This window comes from Pomacea canaliculata, linkage group LG2, assembly GCF_003073045.1.
Source record: "Pomacea canaliculata isolate SZHN2017 linkage group LG2, ASM307304v1, whole genome shotgun sequence".
Lineage (NCBI taxonomy): Eukaryota > Metazoa > Mollusca > Gastropoda > Architaenioglossa > Ampullariidae > Pomacea > Pomacea canaliculata.
In genome coordinates this window covers 22,118,634-22,136,651 of record NC_037591.1, presented here as the reverse complement: position 1 = coordinate 22,136,651, position 18,018 = coordinate 22,118,634, and the positions used below count along the sequence as shown (strand labels likewise).

General features: G+C 38.6%; 1 protein-coding gene and 1 long non-coding RNA gene across 2 annotated transcripts in view; one reads left to right on the top strand and one right to left on the bottom strand.

Moving 5' to 3' along the window:
- Positions 1–786: 786 nt before the first annotated feature.
- On the bottom strand, positions 787–15,948 carry LOC112556994 (fasciclin-1-like). The gene is made up of 14 exons (XM_025226544.1): positions 15,539–15,948; positions 14,115–14,292; positions 12,436–12,542; positions 11,841–12,010; positions 9,721–9,898; positions 8,765–8,885; positions 8,010–8,154; positions 5,711–5,864; positions 5,032–5,164; positions 4,528–4,675; positions 4,108–4,231; positions 3,590–3,736; positions 2,797–2,917; positions 787–1,371 (listed from the first exon to the last, which is right to left on the bottom strand). Exons 1-14 carry the CDS (start codon positions 15,662–15,664, stop codon positions 965–967), a joined length of 2,259 nt encoding a protein of 752 aa, XP_025082329.1. The 5' UTR covers positions 15,665–15,948; the 3' UTR covers positions 787–964.
- The window catches only part of LOC112557015, a 25,252-nt gene continuing 22,779 nt past the window's right edge, over positions 15,546–18,018 (top strand). The window contains exon 1 of the long non-coding RNA XR_003097878.1: positions 15,546–15,671. This is a non-coding gene — a long non-coding RNA (uncharacterized LOC112557015). The remainder of the gene's footprint in view (positions 15,672–18,018) is intronic.

Genomic DNA, 18,018 nt, shown 5'->3' with positions numbered 1-18,018 from the left:
CACAAGATCCATAGTTTTTATTATTATGACACTTATTTAACTCACCATGTATGTATGAGTGTTGGTGGAATTTTGTAATCAATTTTTCACCCACTACCCATTGTCCTAAAGGTATGAAATTTTTACCAGCTACTCGTTTCTGGTGACAATAAAATAATAAATCATTTTCAGCAGTCCAGAAGCAGTAAAAAAAAAAAAATTTATTCATTTAATTTTGTCTGAGAACTTACTGAATTAGAGGAGAAAGGTAACTGCTGTTCTAGTAAACTACAGGTTATCTGCGCTAATGCAGCCTACGAGAAGGGAATAAACTCACGAAATAAACCAAAAAATATCGATAACAAAATTAAAACATGCAACAGTTCCATCCCCTAGATGATTGTATTTAAAAACGAAAACAATAAAAACCACAAAGCAAAAGATGCCACCCTTAGGAGACAAAATAACCCTGGCATGTAGAAGCTTGTGTGTGGATGTTTGCAGTTAAAGTTCTTATGCATGTCACATGAAGTGCTGGTCAGGTTATAACATCAAAGGTGTGAGAGTATTGTGCAGATAGTTTCTCTCATTGTCTTTGTGCACCCTGTACTTTTCGTGTAATGTTTACCCAGGTGTTAAGAATTTGAAAGCATGTATAAATAGAACGTGGTGCATCATTCAGATCGGCAGATAAAACTGTGAGAGGCACTCTCTCAAGCTATTAAAAATCTGATCATCAGTGCCCCTCACACTTTTGTATTTTAAGTTAATATGTATCGAACAAAATCTGAGACCTTAAGAAAAATATTATTTCAAATAAGTTTTTTTATTTACTTATTTTATTAATTGTAAAAACTTACAGAATGTGGATTAAATAAAGTCCAAAAAATATATCCTATATATAAATGACGACTTGCTATCAACAAAGCAGCTGATGGTGCGAGATGTTGAGCAAAATGGAGAGGACTTGACGCTGGGAGATTATTTAAGGGAGAGGACATAATGCAAGCATGGGAGTTTCAGAAGAGATAGGACATAGTCCAAACATTAGAGATGAAGAATTGAGAGGATTCAATGGGGAATTGTTAGCTAAATTAGGGAGTGGACATAATGCAAAAATTTGTGCCCCTGCAGAAGTGAGCGGACATAATCCAAACAAGGGAACTCCGGTGGGGACAGGAGGTAAAGTGAAATTGGGAGATACAGATGTGTTAACATTTAATGTTAAATTAGGAACTGCTGAAGTGGTGTGACTGGAGGGGGAAAAAGAATCAAGAGGTAAATCGTCGTCAGTGAAGATGACTTGATCAATGATGTGAACAACACCATTTGTGGCCCCCAGATCAGAGTGCAAAATTCGTGCTTGCTTTCCTCTGAAGTACAAATATGCATCTGAAAACAACAAAAAGAAGGTATAACATTTCTATTGGAAGGAAACAGATATTAGCACAAAACCAATCTTACATATCACAGGCACATTACATAAATGAAAACAGGCTGCCTGTATGGCACATTTAACAAAATGGGGTTATCTCCTGCTGTACAAGAACATTAATACAAAACATTAAAATTTCCTAAAATTAATAATTGAATAAAAATAAAGAAACTTTTAAAGCTTTTTATTTTTTGTAGGTTTTCACAAAATGTAAGAGATGGCTGATGTGTCTTTGGATTATAACTGATGGTGCAGAAAACCAAGTCTCCTCATACCTGTCGTATGGCTGCAAGGACTTTAAAATCAATCACTCCTCCCTCTACTGTCTAGCACATAAGGTGTCATCAAGGACATAAAAACCATACTAATAAGGCAATAAATTTCCCCATATCTGTATAACCTACGTTTTTCACACGTTCATCAAAGCTTCACCCTGTTGTGATATTGACAAACTTTTTCTAGGCAAGGAAATGGGACCATGTTACTTGTTCCCTTCATTGTGTGAACTAGATACTGAAGATGTTTGCATTCAGTCTAAGTTATCTATTGCCTGCTTTAATTTCTTTGAAGGCTTTGGTCCTGCCTATTTTCATGAACTTGTCTTCCCCTTCATCACAATCAGAAAACTTTACTGTCTGACCAGTACATGCTATTTACTCCTGTCATCAAAACAATAATGTATAATCACAGCTTTTTAGCTGTAAAACTCCCTTCCCTTTTACATCTGTCACTTACCTACCAATGTGTCTTTTAAAAAGAAAGGTAAACGTGAAAGGTCACCCTGTGAAGTCTTAGAGACCTCCCTTATTTTGGGGCCACCTTTAAGTGATGGCAGTGCCCATATCTCCTCTCCTGCTGCCTTACCTTCCCGAACCCTCTATAGAGTCAGGTACCCATTCCCACCAGCTCGGTTGACTGATGGGACTTTGCTGCACTGCATGGGTATCAAACCAGTGTGTCTCTCAATGCAGACGCTAGCGCTCTAACCCCTCAGCTACATGCTTCCCCCAGTCTTTAAACACGCAGAAGAACAGTACTAACATCATTTTCATGAGCAATGCTCCTGAACACAGTCCACTTACACAATCTCTCTCTCTCCTCCCCTATTTTCTCTTGGTTGGTCTGTCCTGCCTGATATCCTTTTGTTGATCACTTATTAGCTAACTCTTCATCATTTCTGTGTCTTTATTGTCTTTTGTACTTTATTCTCATCATTGCTTAATATCCTTCAGGTACTCCATTCTTAACTACTTTTTTGTGTCATATGTTGAGCACATGTTCCTATATAAGCATATGATTCTGCACTCATTTATTTATTATGTTTGTTACTCAATGCACCATATAATAATAACAATGGATAATCTGTCATTTGCTCAACTCACATCGATCAGTAGAACGCTTGTACCGGACAACATCTCCATTGTCTGCAGTGTACTCCCTCTCTTGTGTCAGTGCTGTCTGGTCTATGTAGATGATCTGTCTTGTCATGTGGCGACGCAACACCTACAGTAACAGCAATCAAAAGTCTAAATACTATTAGATTCCACCTTTGCAAGGAAGCACAAAGAATATTCATAAACACACTTAGGTTAAAAAAATATAGGTGTTTATGTCTGTGATGGCATTCGTTTTATATGTAATATGTGTGCATATGTTCAGGCTGTCAAGCATGTACGGTGAGGGATAAGACAGGCTGAAATGTGTATCCCAAGAAAAAGCAACAATAACAAATGACTCATATTTCAAGTCAATGCCATATCATTCTCGGACAAAAGAGATGATGATTGTAGGGTAGGTGTTACTAATGGATGGCGGAGAAGTGAAAGAATAGTAAGTCCCGTAATGATAATAAAACCACTTTTACAGCTTATTTCTGTGGTGTTCAGGGATCTAATCTGCTAGAATAGCTAGATCATAAAACAGTGCTGTACGTTGGATGTGGAATCATCTTCCTCCTCATTGTTGCCTCTCTAAACCAAAACAGGTCCTTGCTCCAAACAGTGCTCCTGGCCCTATTAGCCTTTGGCTGGATGTAAACCACCATCTACCATATAAGAGGTTTAGCAGTACCGATGATGTCATCATAAAGAAGATGTATTCTATCACAGACGCCAATTACAAGAGTATTAAATACCAGCATGCCACATATCAAAATAATAATTGCGTCTTACTTACCCACTGCCATTTGTTGGTATCTGTTTTTATCTGTTTACCATAGGTCTGATTTTCAAAAGAGTCAATGGCTGTCCCACTGGGGATGAAGACAGTAAAAGAACAACGTTCTCCTATTGTACCACAGCTTGGAGGTGCTGAGGCAGCTTGCTGTCAACAGAACATTCAACAGGTCCTAAAATTCATAATTTCTTGTTTAGAAAGGGGGTGTGTGGTTATTTGTGGGCTGTGATCATTAATTATTTAAGTTTCATCTGAAGTTTCTATTTTATCAGCATGTTTACAAAATTAAATTATACATATATATATTGGATTCCTTTTCATATTCCTATTAACTGGAGTAGCAGTTTTTGTTTAAGGGATTTTTAATGAATGCTCTGTACCGTCATTTCTTCCCTCTCAGCCCCTTGCTTGCTTGCACTCACACACACACACAAAGAAATTAGGAACTCTTTTTAATTTTTAAGAAACAAGTTCTATTTCCATCTTCACCACCAAAAATCAAAGAAGAAAGAACCTACCTGCTGGCTGGATGCGGGATACTTGTTTACACCTGTGCTGGAGGCACATGGTACAACTGCCTTTGCCAGTGGATCACTCAGATAAACATCCAACCCTGTTATTTGTAGCTCCATATGTGATTTGCTGGAAATATCAGTAATTAGAAATTCTTTGGTGTTTTGCTAAAACCACGAAAAGACATATGGTCAGCAACTTTTTCTGTAAACAGACTGTACATCCTGAGAAAAAGCAAAAACAGTTGACAAGATCTGAGCTTACAACCCTCAATCATATTACCATAATGAGCACTTTGCTTCTACACTTTTAGACGACCCTTATTGGTTTCAAAGAATGAGCGTGAAAATTTTAACCAAAATCTCAAATTAGTAAATGATAATAAAAAATTATTTAAAATCTAAAGCATGCCTTAAAACACTTACATTAACCAGTCTTCACAGAAAATGGTATCTGGAATACTTTTGCTTGGTAGCCCTGGCACTGCATCAATGAAGTGTATGAATCCATTGGTAACTCCTATGTCAGGCCGCACCACCTTTGCCTTTACGTATCCTGATTCCACCCATGTCTCTGACAAGATAAAAATGAAATGTTAATATTATTAATCATCTACATTTAAGTACATTTTTATCCAGTTAAAGTATGTTTATAACAAAGCATAAAAGTCCAGAAATGCATTACCTCACTCTATATAGATTTTAAAAATAAGGCTTGACTCTTTTTATAGTCAAAATTCTTTGTTCATTTATCAAGTAAACATAGCTTATTTTTTGCAAACAACGCAAAATGTTTCTCTTACAAAAATTTTCTTGCAATTTCTTTATGACTTACTCACCAAGTAAACATTGACAGCACATTTGTGTGTGTGTTTTAAACTGAATTCACTACATTCATAAATTCCTACAAATTCTTGACATTTTACTCACCATTGCCCTGACTGTAAACATTGACAGGGCGGTTAAAGTAGCGTGACAGAAGAGTTCGCCTTGCTTCATAATCTCCATTAACACTTGTAAGCTGAAACTCCATTCCTTGTTGAAGCATACACAGCTCCATGACCTGCCAAAACAGAATGGACAAGTTTAATATCCTCGTAATGTGGATTCATTGTATTCTTCTGTCATAATTTGTTTGTTCTTTATGAAAAATATCTTGAAAGATACATTAAGTTAGAAAACAATGCACAAAGAAATAATAGGGAACAAATTTTAGTAACTAAAAGGATGAATATTAACTTGGTTTGTGGTTTTTATGAATGCTACAAATCCTGATAATGTTAGCAAAAATACTAAAAACCTCTTTTGCAGAGCAATTTAATTAATCCAGTATTGGATTAAATAAGTTATTATTTTTATATTTTAATCCCAATGTGTTTGTTAAAGCTCCAGATTTGCACATTTCAAATAAATTAAACTTATGTATGTCATTAATTATGCAATGAGTAACATTTTTTTTAAGATTCCATGATGCACATGTTAGGAGTCATAACTGAGACAGAATTGTACAATCATGCTGGTTTGACCAAAATAATGAAGTTCCTATAAGGAGTTAATGAACACAGCTATTGAAATACAAGAAAAAAGAAACTTTGACAAAACTACTGACCATATTGATGAGAGACTGGTTTGTCTGAAAATTATACATGCTAGGCAAGTTGCTGAAAGCTTGGTTGATAGGAACAAACACAGTGATGCCATTAGGCAGTACAATAGCATTCTGCAGGTCATTGCGAGATTTGATGAGCACATTCTCAAATGTCCTAAAACAGATTCGAATAACATTTTTCAATATGTTGCTCACCCTAGCACATGTGCACACATACACACACTATGGCAGAAGAAAAAACATTTCAGAGACATTTTGAAAGAAGACAGAGTAGGTTTCTGGGGTGACAGTTCATTTCATGTGAATAGGCCAGATACAGAGAAATGTAAACCAAATGTACAGAGTTTGTTTCAAGAAATGCAAAGTCCGAGTGGACTGGAAGAGGATCAAAGAGAACAAGGCAGTGTGTGCATATGAAATTTAATGGGTATTGCTTGCAGGGTAAAACTCTATACCTGACCCTGGAAGGCAGGAGACAGAACAGGTCAATGGCTGGGTGGGAGGCATCCACCACAATCTAGTATGCCCTGCACAGACTTCGCTGGGTGTAGATTCTGTCCACAAGGGGTAGGTCAATGCCAATACATCAGTTAGCTGTATGCACCACCAGGTTAAGTAGGACTTTCTAGTTTTGAGTGGTATTGCAGTACCAGACGGTAACAGAGAATGTCAGCACACTCTCGATCACCGTCCAATAAAACTAGACAAAAATGGCCCATCTCATGCCAAATTCTTTTAGCTGATGAAGAAAGTAAAGACAATGCCTGGTCTTCTTGATAGTGGAAACCACACTGACTTTTAACTCGCAGTTGAGAGCGAGGGACTCAGCAGGACCTCTATTCCTTCAGAAATTAATTATCATATCTTCGGTCTTAGATACATTAATATAATAGGAGTATTGTTGAGTATGACACGTACCCAGGTTCTCGGCAAAGCCAGACGTAGGAATGGTAATATTGTCGAGCTCGAGAGAGAAGGAGCTAGGAGATGAGCTATAGTCTTGTTATCATTAAGCTGAAGTTTGTTGTTAGTCATCCAGAAAGTCATTGATGAGAACAGCCATAATAGCCTGTTGGAAAGGTAAGAAGAAAACTAAGAAAGATTCTTGTCAATGAGGACATTGTAACCAACACGTCAGTCTCTGATGACTACGTAGGGGGTGGGCTAGTCGTACAAGAAAACAAAAAAAAAGATCAAAATTGCCGCATATCTGTAGTAATTTATTCAGTTTCACTCGGCGGCTGGCCTGCAGTCCCTCCACTCTCACTCCCAACTCCAAATAGCCCCTCTCCACTGTAAATCTACGCGCGCTACTTATCCTCCCTTATCCTCCAGAGCCATCCAACCCCCTTCCCAGCCCACGTGGTGCCACTGGACATACCCACCTCACCCTGGACTGTTTCCCTAAGTGGCTCACGCAACTTCGCAACTTCGGGTATAACAATAGAGCCAGCAGCCGTAGCCGCGGGTGGACAGCTCAAGGCCGGTTATTACGCATGCAGCCGGCGTGAGAAAGGGATCGTGGCGTCGTTCGACGCTGACTCCTACAAACAAAGACATAACTCAGTACACTACCAGAGTGCTACAACATGATGGAGTCTGTTGAGCAAGAGTTTATTGAAATGGTCAATGGTGTCAAAAGCAGCACAGACATCCATAAGGGTGAGCAGGCAGACTATCTAAATCAGGTGACAGAAGAAGTTCAGGATCAATTTCAGTGCCATGGTACTGTCAATACGCATGCTGAAAGGGATTCAGCAGGTTGTTGACAGAGGTGAGTACTGGAATGAGAAAGAACAATCCTCTCTAAGAGTTTAGACAAGAAAGACAGATTGGAAACTGGACCATAATTTTTTAGTGCATTGGGACCAAGATCATATCTTTTCAAGCTATAGCAAAATGATGGCTTGAAGACTTTGGGGAAGGATCAGTAACAGTGTTAATGACGTACACGATGAAAGGAAGGAGTAAAGGAAGACATCCAAGCAGAGAGAATGTGACACTAAGTCAAGGTAACGGGTTCTGATGGACATGGAGCAGATGGTTTTGAGGATTTCATCCCGAGTCCCAGAGTGGAAGAAGAAAAGTGGAATACCAGAGAAGAATGGATCAGGTAGACTAGAGATAGAATGAGGCATTTTATATATCATGTTAAGTATTAAATGAGTATACCAAGTCTAGCTTAACCCTTCCTAAAGCGCACCTGCAGATCAAACATCTTCATAGCTACAACTCAATTGCATTACATTTTGAATAAGATAAACATCAGATTTTATTCTCATTTTTATCAGCTACTTACGTTGCAAATGAAGTTAGCCTGATCTCGTCTAAAGCAGTATTGTAAACATAGCCCAGTAAAGTGTCAATGAAATGCACCACACCATTCATGGCAGTGATATTGCCATGGACCACCTGAGCTGTAACAGCTCCACTGCTGACAAACACTTTTAAAAAAAAAAAGACGAAAAAGTTACTATTAAGTTCTTTAATATTTTTGGACATTGTTGGTGATAGAAAATAAAATCTAGTAAGAGACTGAGTCCTTCATTACCGCAGATAAATGGAAGTTTTTAATCACTTGTAATAAATGAAAAATTAACTAAAAAGCAAAAACTAAATATAATTTACATGAGCATATTTGATTACACTAAAAACCAAGGGATTATTTAAATTTTTTTAAAATAATAATCAAAATAAAAGACAGAAAGTAAGGAGATATTTTAGAAAAGCTAGGATTGAGGTAAAAAAAAAAAGTCAGGAAACAAAATAATGTTAATATTTTTCTGAAATTGTATGATCTAATAACTAATAATTATATAATTAAATAAAAACAAAATTTTCGACAATAAAGTTAAAAAAAATAAAACTTTACTTGCTTGAATGTTGTACTCTTATGTTTATTGTGTAAGCATAACTAAACACATCAACCACAAGTTATTTTTAAAGTCTTAATTAAAAAAAAGATCCTCATTAGTTGGTATAGAAATAAAAGTACCTATCTATAGTTTGAAAACAAGAAATATTCATCACAATAGACAAATTAATGTACAGAACCTGTCTCTCTCTCGCTGCTGATTCTGTAGGTGAGTTGTCCATACAAGGTGTTGACACCTTCATTGTGGTACACAAACGATGTATACATTATTTGGTCTGCAATAATGTGCCGCTTAATCACCTGAAAGAGAAATAATTATAGTCACCAATGGCTTTGTTTTATGCTGTCCATGTGGGACTGGTCGATGTACTAGTGCTTTTGAGATTGCTTATATCAATTTCACAACAAATGTTTCAAAAATAATGCTATGAAAATTCTCACATCAATTCGTCTGATTTCTATGATATATTTAATTATTTCTATGCTAAAATGAAAATACAACATATTAAGTTTAATTAAGTGCAATTTTTTTTTGTCATCTATTACCAATATAAAGTCATGCCTGCAATATGTATTTAAACACATATGAAACTGATTTACCAAGATAAATTTATTACAAAGATGAACCTCATATACAGTTTCTTAAAATATTAATTTAAATATTCCCTCAGCATCATGAAAGGTTTTTAATAACTGATGTAGGTAACAATTTGTATCTTTACATAGATAATACTCTTCAGAAATCTCAGAAATAATCTTGACTTCAAATCTGGTAAATAATATTAAATTTTCTGAGCATTTATTTTAATTTACTGATGATAATAAAAGACTGCTTCAATAGGCGGTTAGGTCAGTGCACTCAGTAAGTAGTACAGAAATACACAGCTTGCAAATACCAAACTGTGTGGTGAAGAAGAGAGGAAATGTGGGTGATCATCAGTTATCAGGTGTGCTTCCATGCACCCAATGAACATTATTATGGAATACAGAATGCAAATGCAGTCAGACATCAACATTTTAAAACATTAATGACGAAACTTTAGAAAAGAAAAGCATAAAGCAGTTGTTTATATTTTTATGTTTAAAAGAATGATAAGAAAGATAGAAAAAAGGCATCTACAAGTGTCATATTTACATCACGAAGGAGCTGTGAAGATCCTCGCAGTTGCTGCAACTTGTCGGAAGGTATGCGATCTATCGCCTCTTTAGTAGGGACGAATACTGTGACACGCTGATTACTGTTCAATGGCTCCACCACATCATTCCAGTATTCAGCAGGCAAGAACCTCACTAAATTGTCGTAGAATGCAGTGCTGATGAATCACAAATAATCTTTTATTAGTTTATTGGTGTAATTACAAATGTGCGTGTGTGTATATATACACTCATGCGAATGTACGTAATGGTATATTAGCCTTCTGGAGAGAACAGTTTGCCTTTCTTGAGGATATATCAGTGACTGATGGAAGACAGTGAAGAGAGCTAGTGGGGTGGAGGGCAACTGCAGCCCCATCAGATACAAAGGCCTCAGCTGCAAAAAGTGCTGTGTGCCAATGTCACCATAAGACATTTTCTCGTTTCCATGTCTTTTCCTAGCGTAGGGGGCGCACACACAAAAGAAAGGGAGCGCATAGTAGACGACGTTTTTTTCTAAGGATATTTTTATCCCCCTTGGGAGAGATAAGGGGGAGATAAGGACCTTTCTCACTGACCCGCACGCTTTATTCTCTCACGCGCTCGGTGCGTGACGTCATTCCTGCTGTACGTCATGCGGATGACAGGTTATATTGCGTGTTTACGTGAGAGCGAGCCTGTGATTTCTATGTTAGAGATAAATCATATCTGTTAGAGAGTGTGACCTCTGTGTGTTAGAATTAGATCACATTATATGTTACTTTGAGGGTGTGATTTCTGGATAGCGGCGAACGTGATGCGCACCTATATTAACTTATACCTGTTTGAAAATTGGTAGAGAGAATTCAACAGCATTGTAAGAGGCCTTAGATAAGGGAGGGACTTAGATGAGGGAGTTTCTTCTTGTTGAAGAAACCTGGTGAAAGATGTTCTGTTTCCCCCACATACTTCTTCGTTTTCTACTCGATCCTTCTTTGTGTGTAAAGTCTCGTCATTTTTTCATTCACCCACTCCTTCGTTTCTTCCATCTTTCGCCTTCGTCGTCCTAACCTCCAGCATCATCAGCGTGTGGGTGTATGGCCTAGCTGTAGCTGAGCCTTATATCCTGGAACTGCGAGTGTGACCAGCGGGCTGCAGACCAGCAGAGGGTATGCCGGACGAACAGTTGGGGTGAGGGTCAGTGCGGGAGCACAGCACAGGACCACAGAGGACGCCACAGAGCGTGGAGGAGACAGAGTAAAACTGTCCTTCCCATTCTAATGTCGGGCTTGAAGGCCTCGGTGGCGATACCTTCGGTCCGTCAGAACTACGCTGCAGTGCGTGCCTGTGTTTTTCATCGCGCTTTTTTTTTTTTTTTTTTTTTTTTCACTTTTCCGCCTTTTTAGGTTTTTCAATCATCTTTTACTGCGCATGGGACGAATCTTTGCTTTTTGTTGTGGGTATTATACGATATTTATTATTATTTTATGCGTGTGAATAAGTTTGTGGCATTCATTTCGTCTTTGCTGTGGTCTTTTAGGTCGCTGCATACCCCTGCATAACCCTTGCCGTAGGGGTAGGGGTACCGCTGGGTGAGAACCGCGGTGTATTTGGAGCAGACTTTGGGTCTATTCAATCTTAGCTTTTAAAATTGTAAAAGTTCACTGCAAGAATTTGCTGTGCTATGTGGACACACATGAGACTGCAAGTGATGAGCAAACCGTTGCCACAATCAGGATCTTATACCTTGACTTTTAGCATAATCTCCACGTAGTGTGAGCAAGTATGTGTCGATTGGTAAGTGACTCTGGTTAAAACAACTAGTAATTACCAGGCTTTGTTAGAGTCAACAGTTGCATACAAACAGCAAACATGACAACCTATTAGTACTGAAAAACCTGTCAATCATTTGTATTACAAAAGAATTATAATCACACTATACAGAACGCAAATGAAACAGTGTTTTTGCACTAAACTGCATACAAAGACACTGGAATCTAGACATTTTACAAACATTGCCATCAGCAGCTATTCGCCTGTATCAGGAAGCATAAAAAAGAAAAAAAAATCATAAAACATTGCATGAAACTTTCATACCACAGTCATCTATAGAAGATTTAACCATCATAAATGTACACTTACTCTGGTTGTCCTGGTAGAGAGATAAACCCCTTAACTCCATATTTGCTTGGGAGTTCCAAGACACGATCAACAACATGTATCATAGATCTTCCTGCAGGAATATTTGGTCTCAAGATCAAGGCACCATTAGCATAGTACTCTGTGGGACCAGCTGTCCCACTGGCAACATCCTAAAGAAATAAAAGAGCATATTCATTAAGGTTCTTTATTACTTTCTATAGAAAGAGCTATTTATCTTTTCACTGTATACACTTAAAAGTGTGCATGTGAGAGTATGCAAACAAATTGTTCTGTGCCAGCCTAAATGTCATTTCCAGTTAAGACTGTCATGCTCTTGAGGTCAGGAACAATATCAAGATATCCAAATTGCCTCAAATCAACGATCTGCTTCTTTCTGACTGAAACTGCATGTACATCCACACATCACCAGACATTCTGTGTATTACTACTTGGAAATATTAAAAATGTTTTAACTCTTAATAATTAGCTAATTAAAATGTTGCTGAGAGGATGCTCAGTTATCCTCTTACAAAACATTTAAGTTCCCTTCAAGAAAATCTGTAACAGTTTTAGTGTTCTGGAAAAGAATATGTACCCCTTCGAGTCGAGAACGAATATTGAAGAAAATTTTGGTTTGGTATGCTGATCTGCTCACTTCTGGTCGCTGCTCACTGAACGTTGTTGTTTCCAAAACTCTAGTGACTGCAAACAAGCATATTCAAAGTGAAACCTTAAATATGAGATTGCTGTACAAAAGGGGGATATTATGTGCATCTTGACAATGTCAGGGTATTGATTGTCTAGTTGGTTGGTTTTGCTGGAAAGTGCTTCTTAAGGACCCCTGGTAGTGTAGTGTAATTATTAAGACATTCACCTGCTACAGTATTCACCTGTCACTACTGTAGAGTGAGTCCCTGGGTTCAGATCTTGAGCTGTCACTGAATCGCATCATATCTGTTATCCTTGGTAACGAAGTGCATTTTCTTATTTTTAATTTTTATATGTACTTTGCGAAGTATGTAATATTTTGTAATCTTATTACTATACTACTGTCACAAAAGTATACAGTGATACCTCGGTTCTCGAACATAATTCGTTCCGGGAGGACGGTCGAGAACCAAATTGTTCGAGAACCGAAGCAATGAAACCCATAGGAAATAATGGAAACTGGATTAATTCGTTCCAAGCCCCAGAAAATGCCTATTTACTGGCCTAATTTGTATATAATATGTAGAAAAACATGAGTCTCAACAAGAAATAAGAAATAAAAGTGTATTTATTAAAAATAAATAAATAAATAAAATGTACTGTACAGTATAGTAAATTGTGTTTCATTTACTGTACCTGTACCAAACTTTATGGCAGGAGGGAATGAATGTGGAAGGAGGAGGGAAGGGGGGGTGGTTATTGTTTTGAAGGGGAGTCCTCTTCAATAAAAACAGAGGGTAGCTGCTCTTTGGGTGTTTTTGTTCTCTGTATCTTTTGCTGAGGAGAATCAGAATCTTGCTCTGCAGTTGCTTGTCTGATTTCTTTACGGAAGAATTTGTCAATTGTTTGCTGTTTTTTTTTCTCCTTTGCAAAATTTTGCGGAAAGTGGACATAACATTGTCATTAAAAATGTTAACTGCTCTATTTGCTACCACTTTATCAGGGTGATGTTGTTCAACAAAATTTGCGATTTCTGCCCATTTTGCACACATTTCATGACTCTCTCCACAAAAACGTGACTCTCTCTCTGCACTCACACTGATGACGCAAGCAAGGCGCGCTGGGCCGAATGAACGCTCAACTCGGCTCACCTCGGACGTTCGGATGTTCGAGTTCCAAATATTTGTTCGGATTCCAAGACAAAATTTTCTCGAATTTCCTGGTCGAATACCGATTTGGTCGAAAGTCAAGGCGTTCGAGAACCGAGGTATCACTGTATTTAGTTTTGAATTGTAATGAAACAAATGCGGCAGTTTAAATTTGAAATTCACGGTACAGAGTGATTTTAGGCCTTGGTGGTCCGCCGCATTTTTTTTAGTAAAGTGGTCCGTGGTCCGAAATAGTATGTTTAACTGCAAGTGTTTGCTCCATATCTGTAAGTTGATTGACAACTAATGCTGCAAAATGAAGAACATGATGACATAAGTTTATGCTGTGTGTTTGTATGCATGCATGCAGAGTTGGCATGCTTGTCAATGCATTCCTTGCAGACATAAACATTTATGCATATACAAACAAATGCATCGTTACATGTGCTTTTACATTTGAGCATTCACACTCCCTTACGTGTGAATGCTGTGATGTAGGCCTCATTCTGTTCTGTTGTCATAGACAGCATCTCATTTTTGCGTGCAGGTGGCAAATTCTCAAATGCAGTATCATTCCAAACAATGATAGTCCAATAATTTTCTTGGGCATACTGGAACCTTGATGATAACTGTGCTTTATTTATCAAGGCCAAAAACTGAAACAAAGATGAATAGATTAATTTTTATAAATTATTACTTTCTATCATGCTGAAGTAAAACTATGACGTGATGCTGGTACGATATAAAAAAAATGTTTGCTGTAGGTCCAAACAGTTTCTAGATCAGTATATATATATATTTTCACATACAGTAATATATACTGCTCATGGTGGGACAGGACAGAGAAATCGGCGTTTTGTGTAGAACCAGCAACTAAGGCTATTTCACCGCAAGGCAGCCAGCCCTGTAAACACATGCCACAATCCAAGAAAGAATATAGTGTGCCCAAGACGAAAGATGAACCCAAGACAGCCGGCCCTCACTGTACTGGTGACAGGCGCTAACCGTTGACCACCGGACTGCCCTGCTGCTCATGGAACCTAACTTCAAATGCAACCCTTGATTAAAGACACATGAAGGTGCAATTATTTCAAATGATTTTTTTAAGGTCATTTACAGATCCTTACTTTCCAGGTCAGTCAGTAACGCAGACCTCTTTATTGTTATTGCGATGACAAGAGTTAAGATCAACCATATGCACCTATAAAATAGTTTTTAAAAGTCCATTTGGGGTAGGGATTGAGTCTGTATGAATTTCATCTTATTTTTCGTGTACCTTTACTAATCTCCACTCTCCTACTTCTCCATCTACGCCCTCCTCAACTGTCCGCCCGTCTACCCTGCACCATCGTCCTGTCAGCGCGTGGACACGTGACCCTGCTGTGCCCCGAGTGCGGCAGGACAATTGTTTCTTCTGTGGTTGTGCATGTGCGTGTAAGATATTTTATTAGTATTATTTTGTGAGTGTAATAAATTTGTTTTGTACCGTTCATTTTGTTGTTGCTAGTGTTGTGTGGTCTGCGCTCAGCTGTGGTTCGACTGGAACGCGATTGCGCGCGTCCCTTACCGAGAAAGTGGTTGTTTTTGTTCTGCTTGAGCGATAAACATCCGGGTAGGACCGTAGGACGTTAGGCGACATATGTAATACTTAAACCCGGAAACTAAATACAGATTTAGTGTGTGTGTGTGTGATGTATACGTATCTTTATTGTACAATTTAAAAACAATCAAGTACTTGTCTGAATTTGCTGAAAAATAATGCTAATTGGTACTGTATTTAATTTATTGTCAATATAGAGAACATTCCCCTTTCAATGATTCAAGTGCGAGTGTGAAGTCTTCACACACACATACACAAAAAACAATCCTAAACACAAACGTTGTTTTTACTGTTTCACGTACCTGATTACATCCAAGTTTAGGAAGAGAATCGTAAATGTTGTTGGCAACAGATATACTCTGCCCATCACACAAGATGATAAAAAATCCATGAAAGAAGACAAAAAATGTCAAAACCGCTGAAGGCATTGCTCAGGTTACAAATGTCACCTATAACAGTACGATGTCGGTCAGTGTACAGCTCTTGGGGCGAGCGTCAAGCGACTGAATGACCTGGAATACGCCCAAGCTATTTCTTTCCTCAGAAAGACTAACAAACTTGATTTACAAGCCTGTAAAGTTAAGACGACAGATATGCCCTGGGCATTGCACAGGATTACACAAATAGTCCGCGAGTGAAAGCAAAGATGACCCCTCAGTATCTTTTTTTTTTTTCAGGGAGCGGCTATCCCCTTGCAACCCCACCCTCCACCCCAGTTCCTACACCACCGAGACAGGACACATAAGAGGATCTGAAAAAACTACGGCCAGATATAGCAGGGTTGTTTTTAAGTTGACAATTTTGTATGGCCCTTGAATACTATAAAATATTCAAAGTGGCCCTCAGCAAGAAAAGGTTCCCCACCCCTGAAATAATCCATGGACTAGGCAAGGCTTGCCAGCCACGATCTTACTGTAACGCAGGGCCGTGCTTAGGGGCAGGCGGACGAGGCATCTGCCTAGGGCCCCGCGCTTCAAGGGGCCCCGCGCTTTTGATTGTAACCTATTGACGAACGTTACAATTAAATTAATCGTAGGCTTGTGTTGTAATGTGTATGCAGCGTGCTGTCAATGATAAAAGACGAGATATCCCTGAGGAAAGAAGTGACTTTAGATCCCAACTAAAACCGTGTGATCGTGGAGTGAGGGCCCCGCACATGCCCTTTGCCTCGGGCCCCGCGGGGGCTAAGAACGGGCCTGCTGTAACGTATGCCCTTGTAGGGCCCTGACAGCATTTAAACGTTTTATGAACGTTACAAAGGGTTCCGTCATTTTGTAAACGTTTACAAAATGTTTAAATGCTATCTGGGATCAAGAAACGCTAATTAAACGTTTAATTAGCGTTTCTTGATCCCAGATAGCATTAGCATTAGCGTTTATTGATTCTGATTCTTTTGAGGCAGGAGGAAGTTGAAAGCCAAAAGCTTATCAGAGTTTTACGAGATGATAATGTAAATGTTGAATGAGCTTTAACCTACGAAGAGAAGGATCCAGGGAATTTAAAGTGCCGGATGCTGAAGAGCTAAAGACAGCATCATCTATCGACCAAATTACCTGATAAGCCAAATGGACTGTTGTTTTCCTCAGATGGGATGTGGGGTCCATATGTGTTCTTCTGTACCCGTATGTTTTCGACCTTCTGCTGGTAGGGTATAAGAGATTTGAACAGATGGTAGCAAGATAAATGGCAACGCTGTTTCAAATCCTGTTCAGCCTAAGGAAGAGTTTCTTGCGTTATGTTCTCCAAGATGTTGGAGCATCCTTGACAGACAAACACCCTTGTCTGAAGTAGTTTTCTTTGCTGGTTGTTGAGGAGTACATCACTACACTGAGTTTCTGTGAAATGCCTCAGTGACCTTAATGAGACCCTCTTCGTCAATTCATGTCTTTGTGACAAAATGATTTCCCCCAAAGTTAACCGTAAACGAGGAGTCGACATCGGCGGCGACATGCAATAACCTTGTTTTAATGAGCCTGAAATTAAAGGCGAAATTATATTTAACCATCCCTCCCCCACCCATTCGCTTCGACTTTGTCACAACCACAGTCTGACATGCGACAAAACAAAACAAAGACCAGATTTTGTCAAGGCTTTCCTGCCCGGCAAAACACAAAAACTGTATTCAACAGAAGCAAACAAAATATAACAACATTTTTACAGTCACTGTGGAACATTGGCACATACATACATATCAATCCCAACACTGCAGAATCTTAATGACTTGTTAACTGTTAGTGAATAATGAATCAAGCCTCAGGGCAATTTCAGTCAACTTAGGTTACATCCCCTCTCTTGTATTCTATTCTTGTAAGACCAATTTAGTGAAAACTCCATCACTTGGGATGTAGATGTTCAAGACCAAGTTCCTGAGGAGGATGCTCTTAACACAGAATGCAAAACCAATGACTTTGTTCAAAGCATGGTCACCGCCCTTGTGGGGCATCAGTTATTTCCTCTCACAACTGTTAACCAAGGCAATCTGATCTGGTTCAACATGATGCTGTATTGGTCCATCCTTCAGGGTGCCTTGGAGGGAAAATCAATGTCTTAGTGGACTGAGGAAGAACTGGTTGGCAAATATGGACTAGTCGTTCTATTCAGTACCTACTCTCAACCACTCAAAAAGACTCAAGAGTCAAGTCCTGTCATCCACTGTGTTTATCCATTTCCACCTGAGCAAAACCGCTTGTCAGTTGATACCAGTTAAGGGATGTATGTATGTACTAATTGTTCATTGAGCCCTGAAGAACACGGTGATGCAATTGGTCCATTCAAATTGAGA

Coding starts and splice junctions, on each gene's coding strand:
- LOC112556994 (XM_025226544.1), bottom strand. CDS start 15,664: ATGCCTTCAGCGGTTTTGACATTTTTTGTCTTCTTTCATGGATTTTTT. Junction 9,899..11,840: donor TCTCTACCAGGACAACCAGA/GTAAGTGTACAT, acceptor GTGATTCATCAG/CACTGCATTCTACGACAATT. Junction 8,886..9,720: donor CTTCACAGCTCCTTCGTGAT/GTAAATATGACA, acceptor TTTCTCTTTCAG/GTGATTAAGCGGCACATTAT.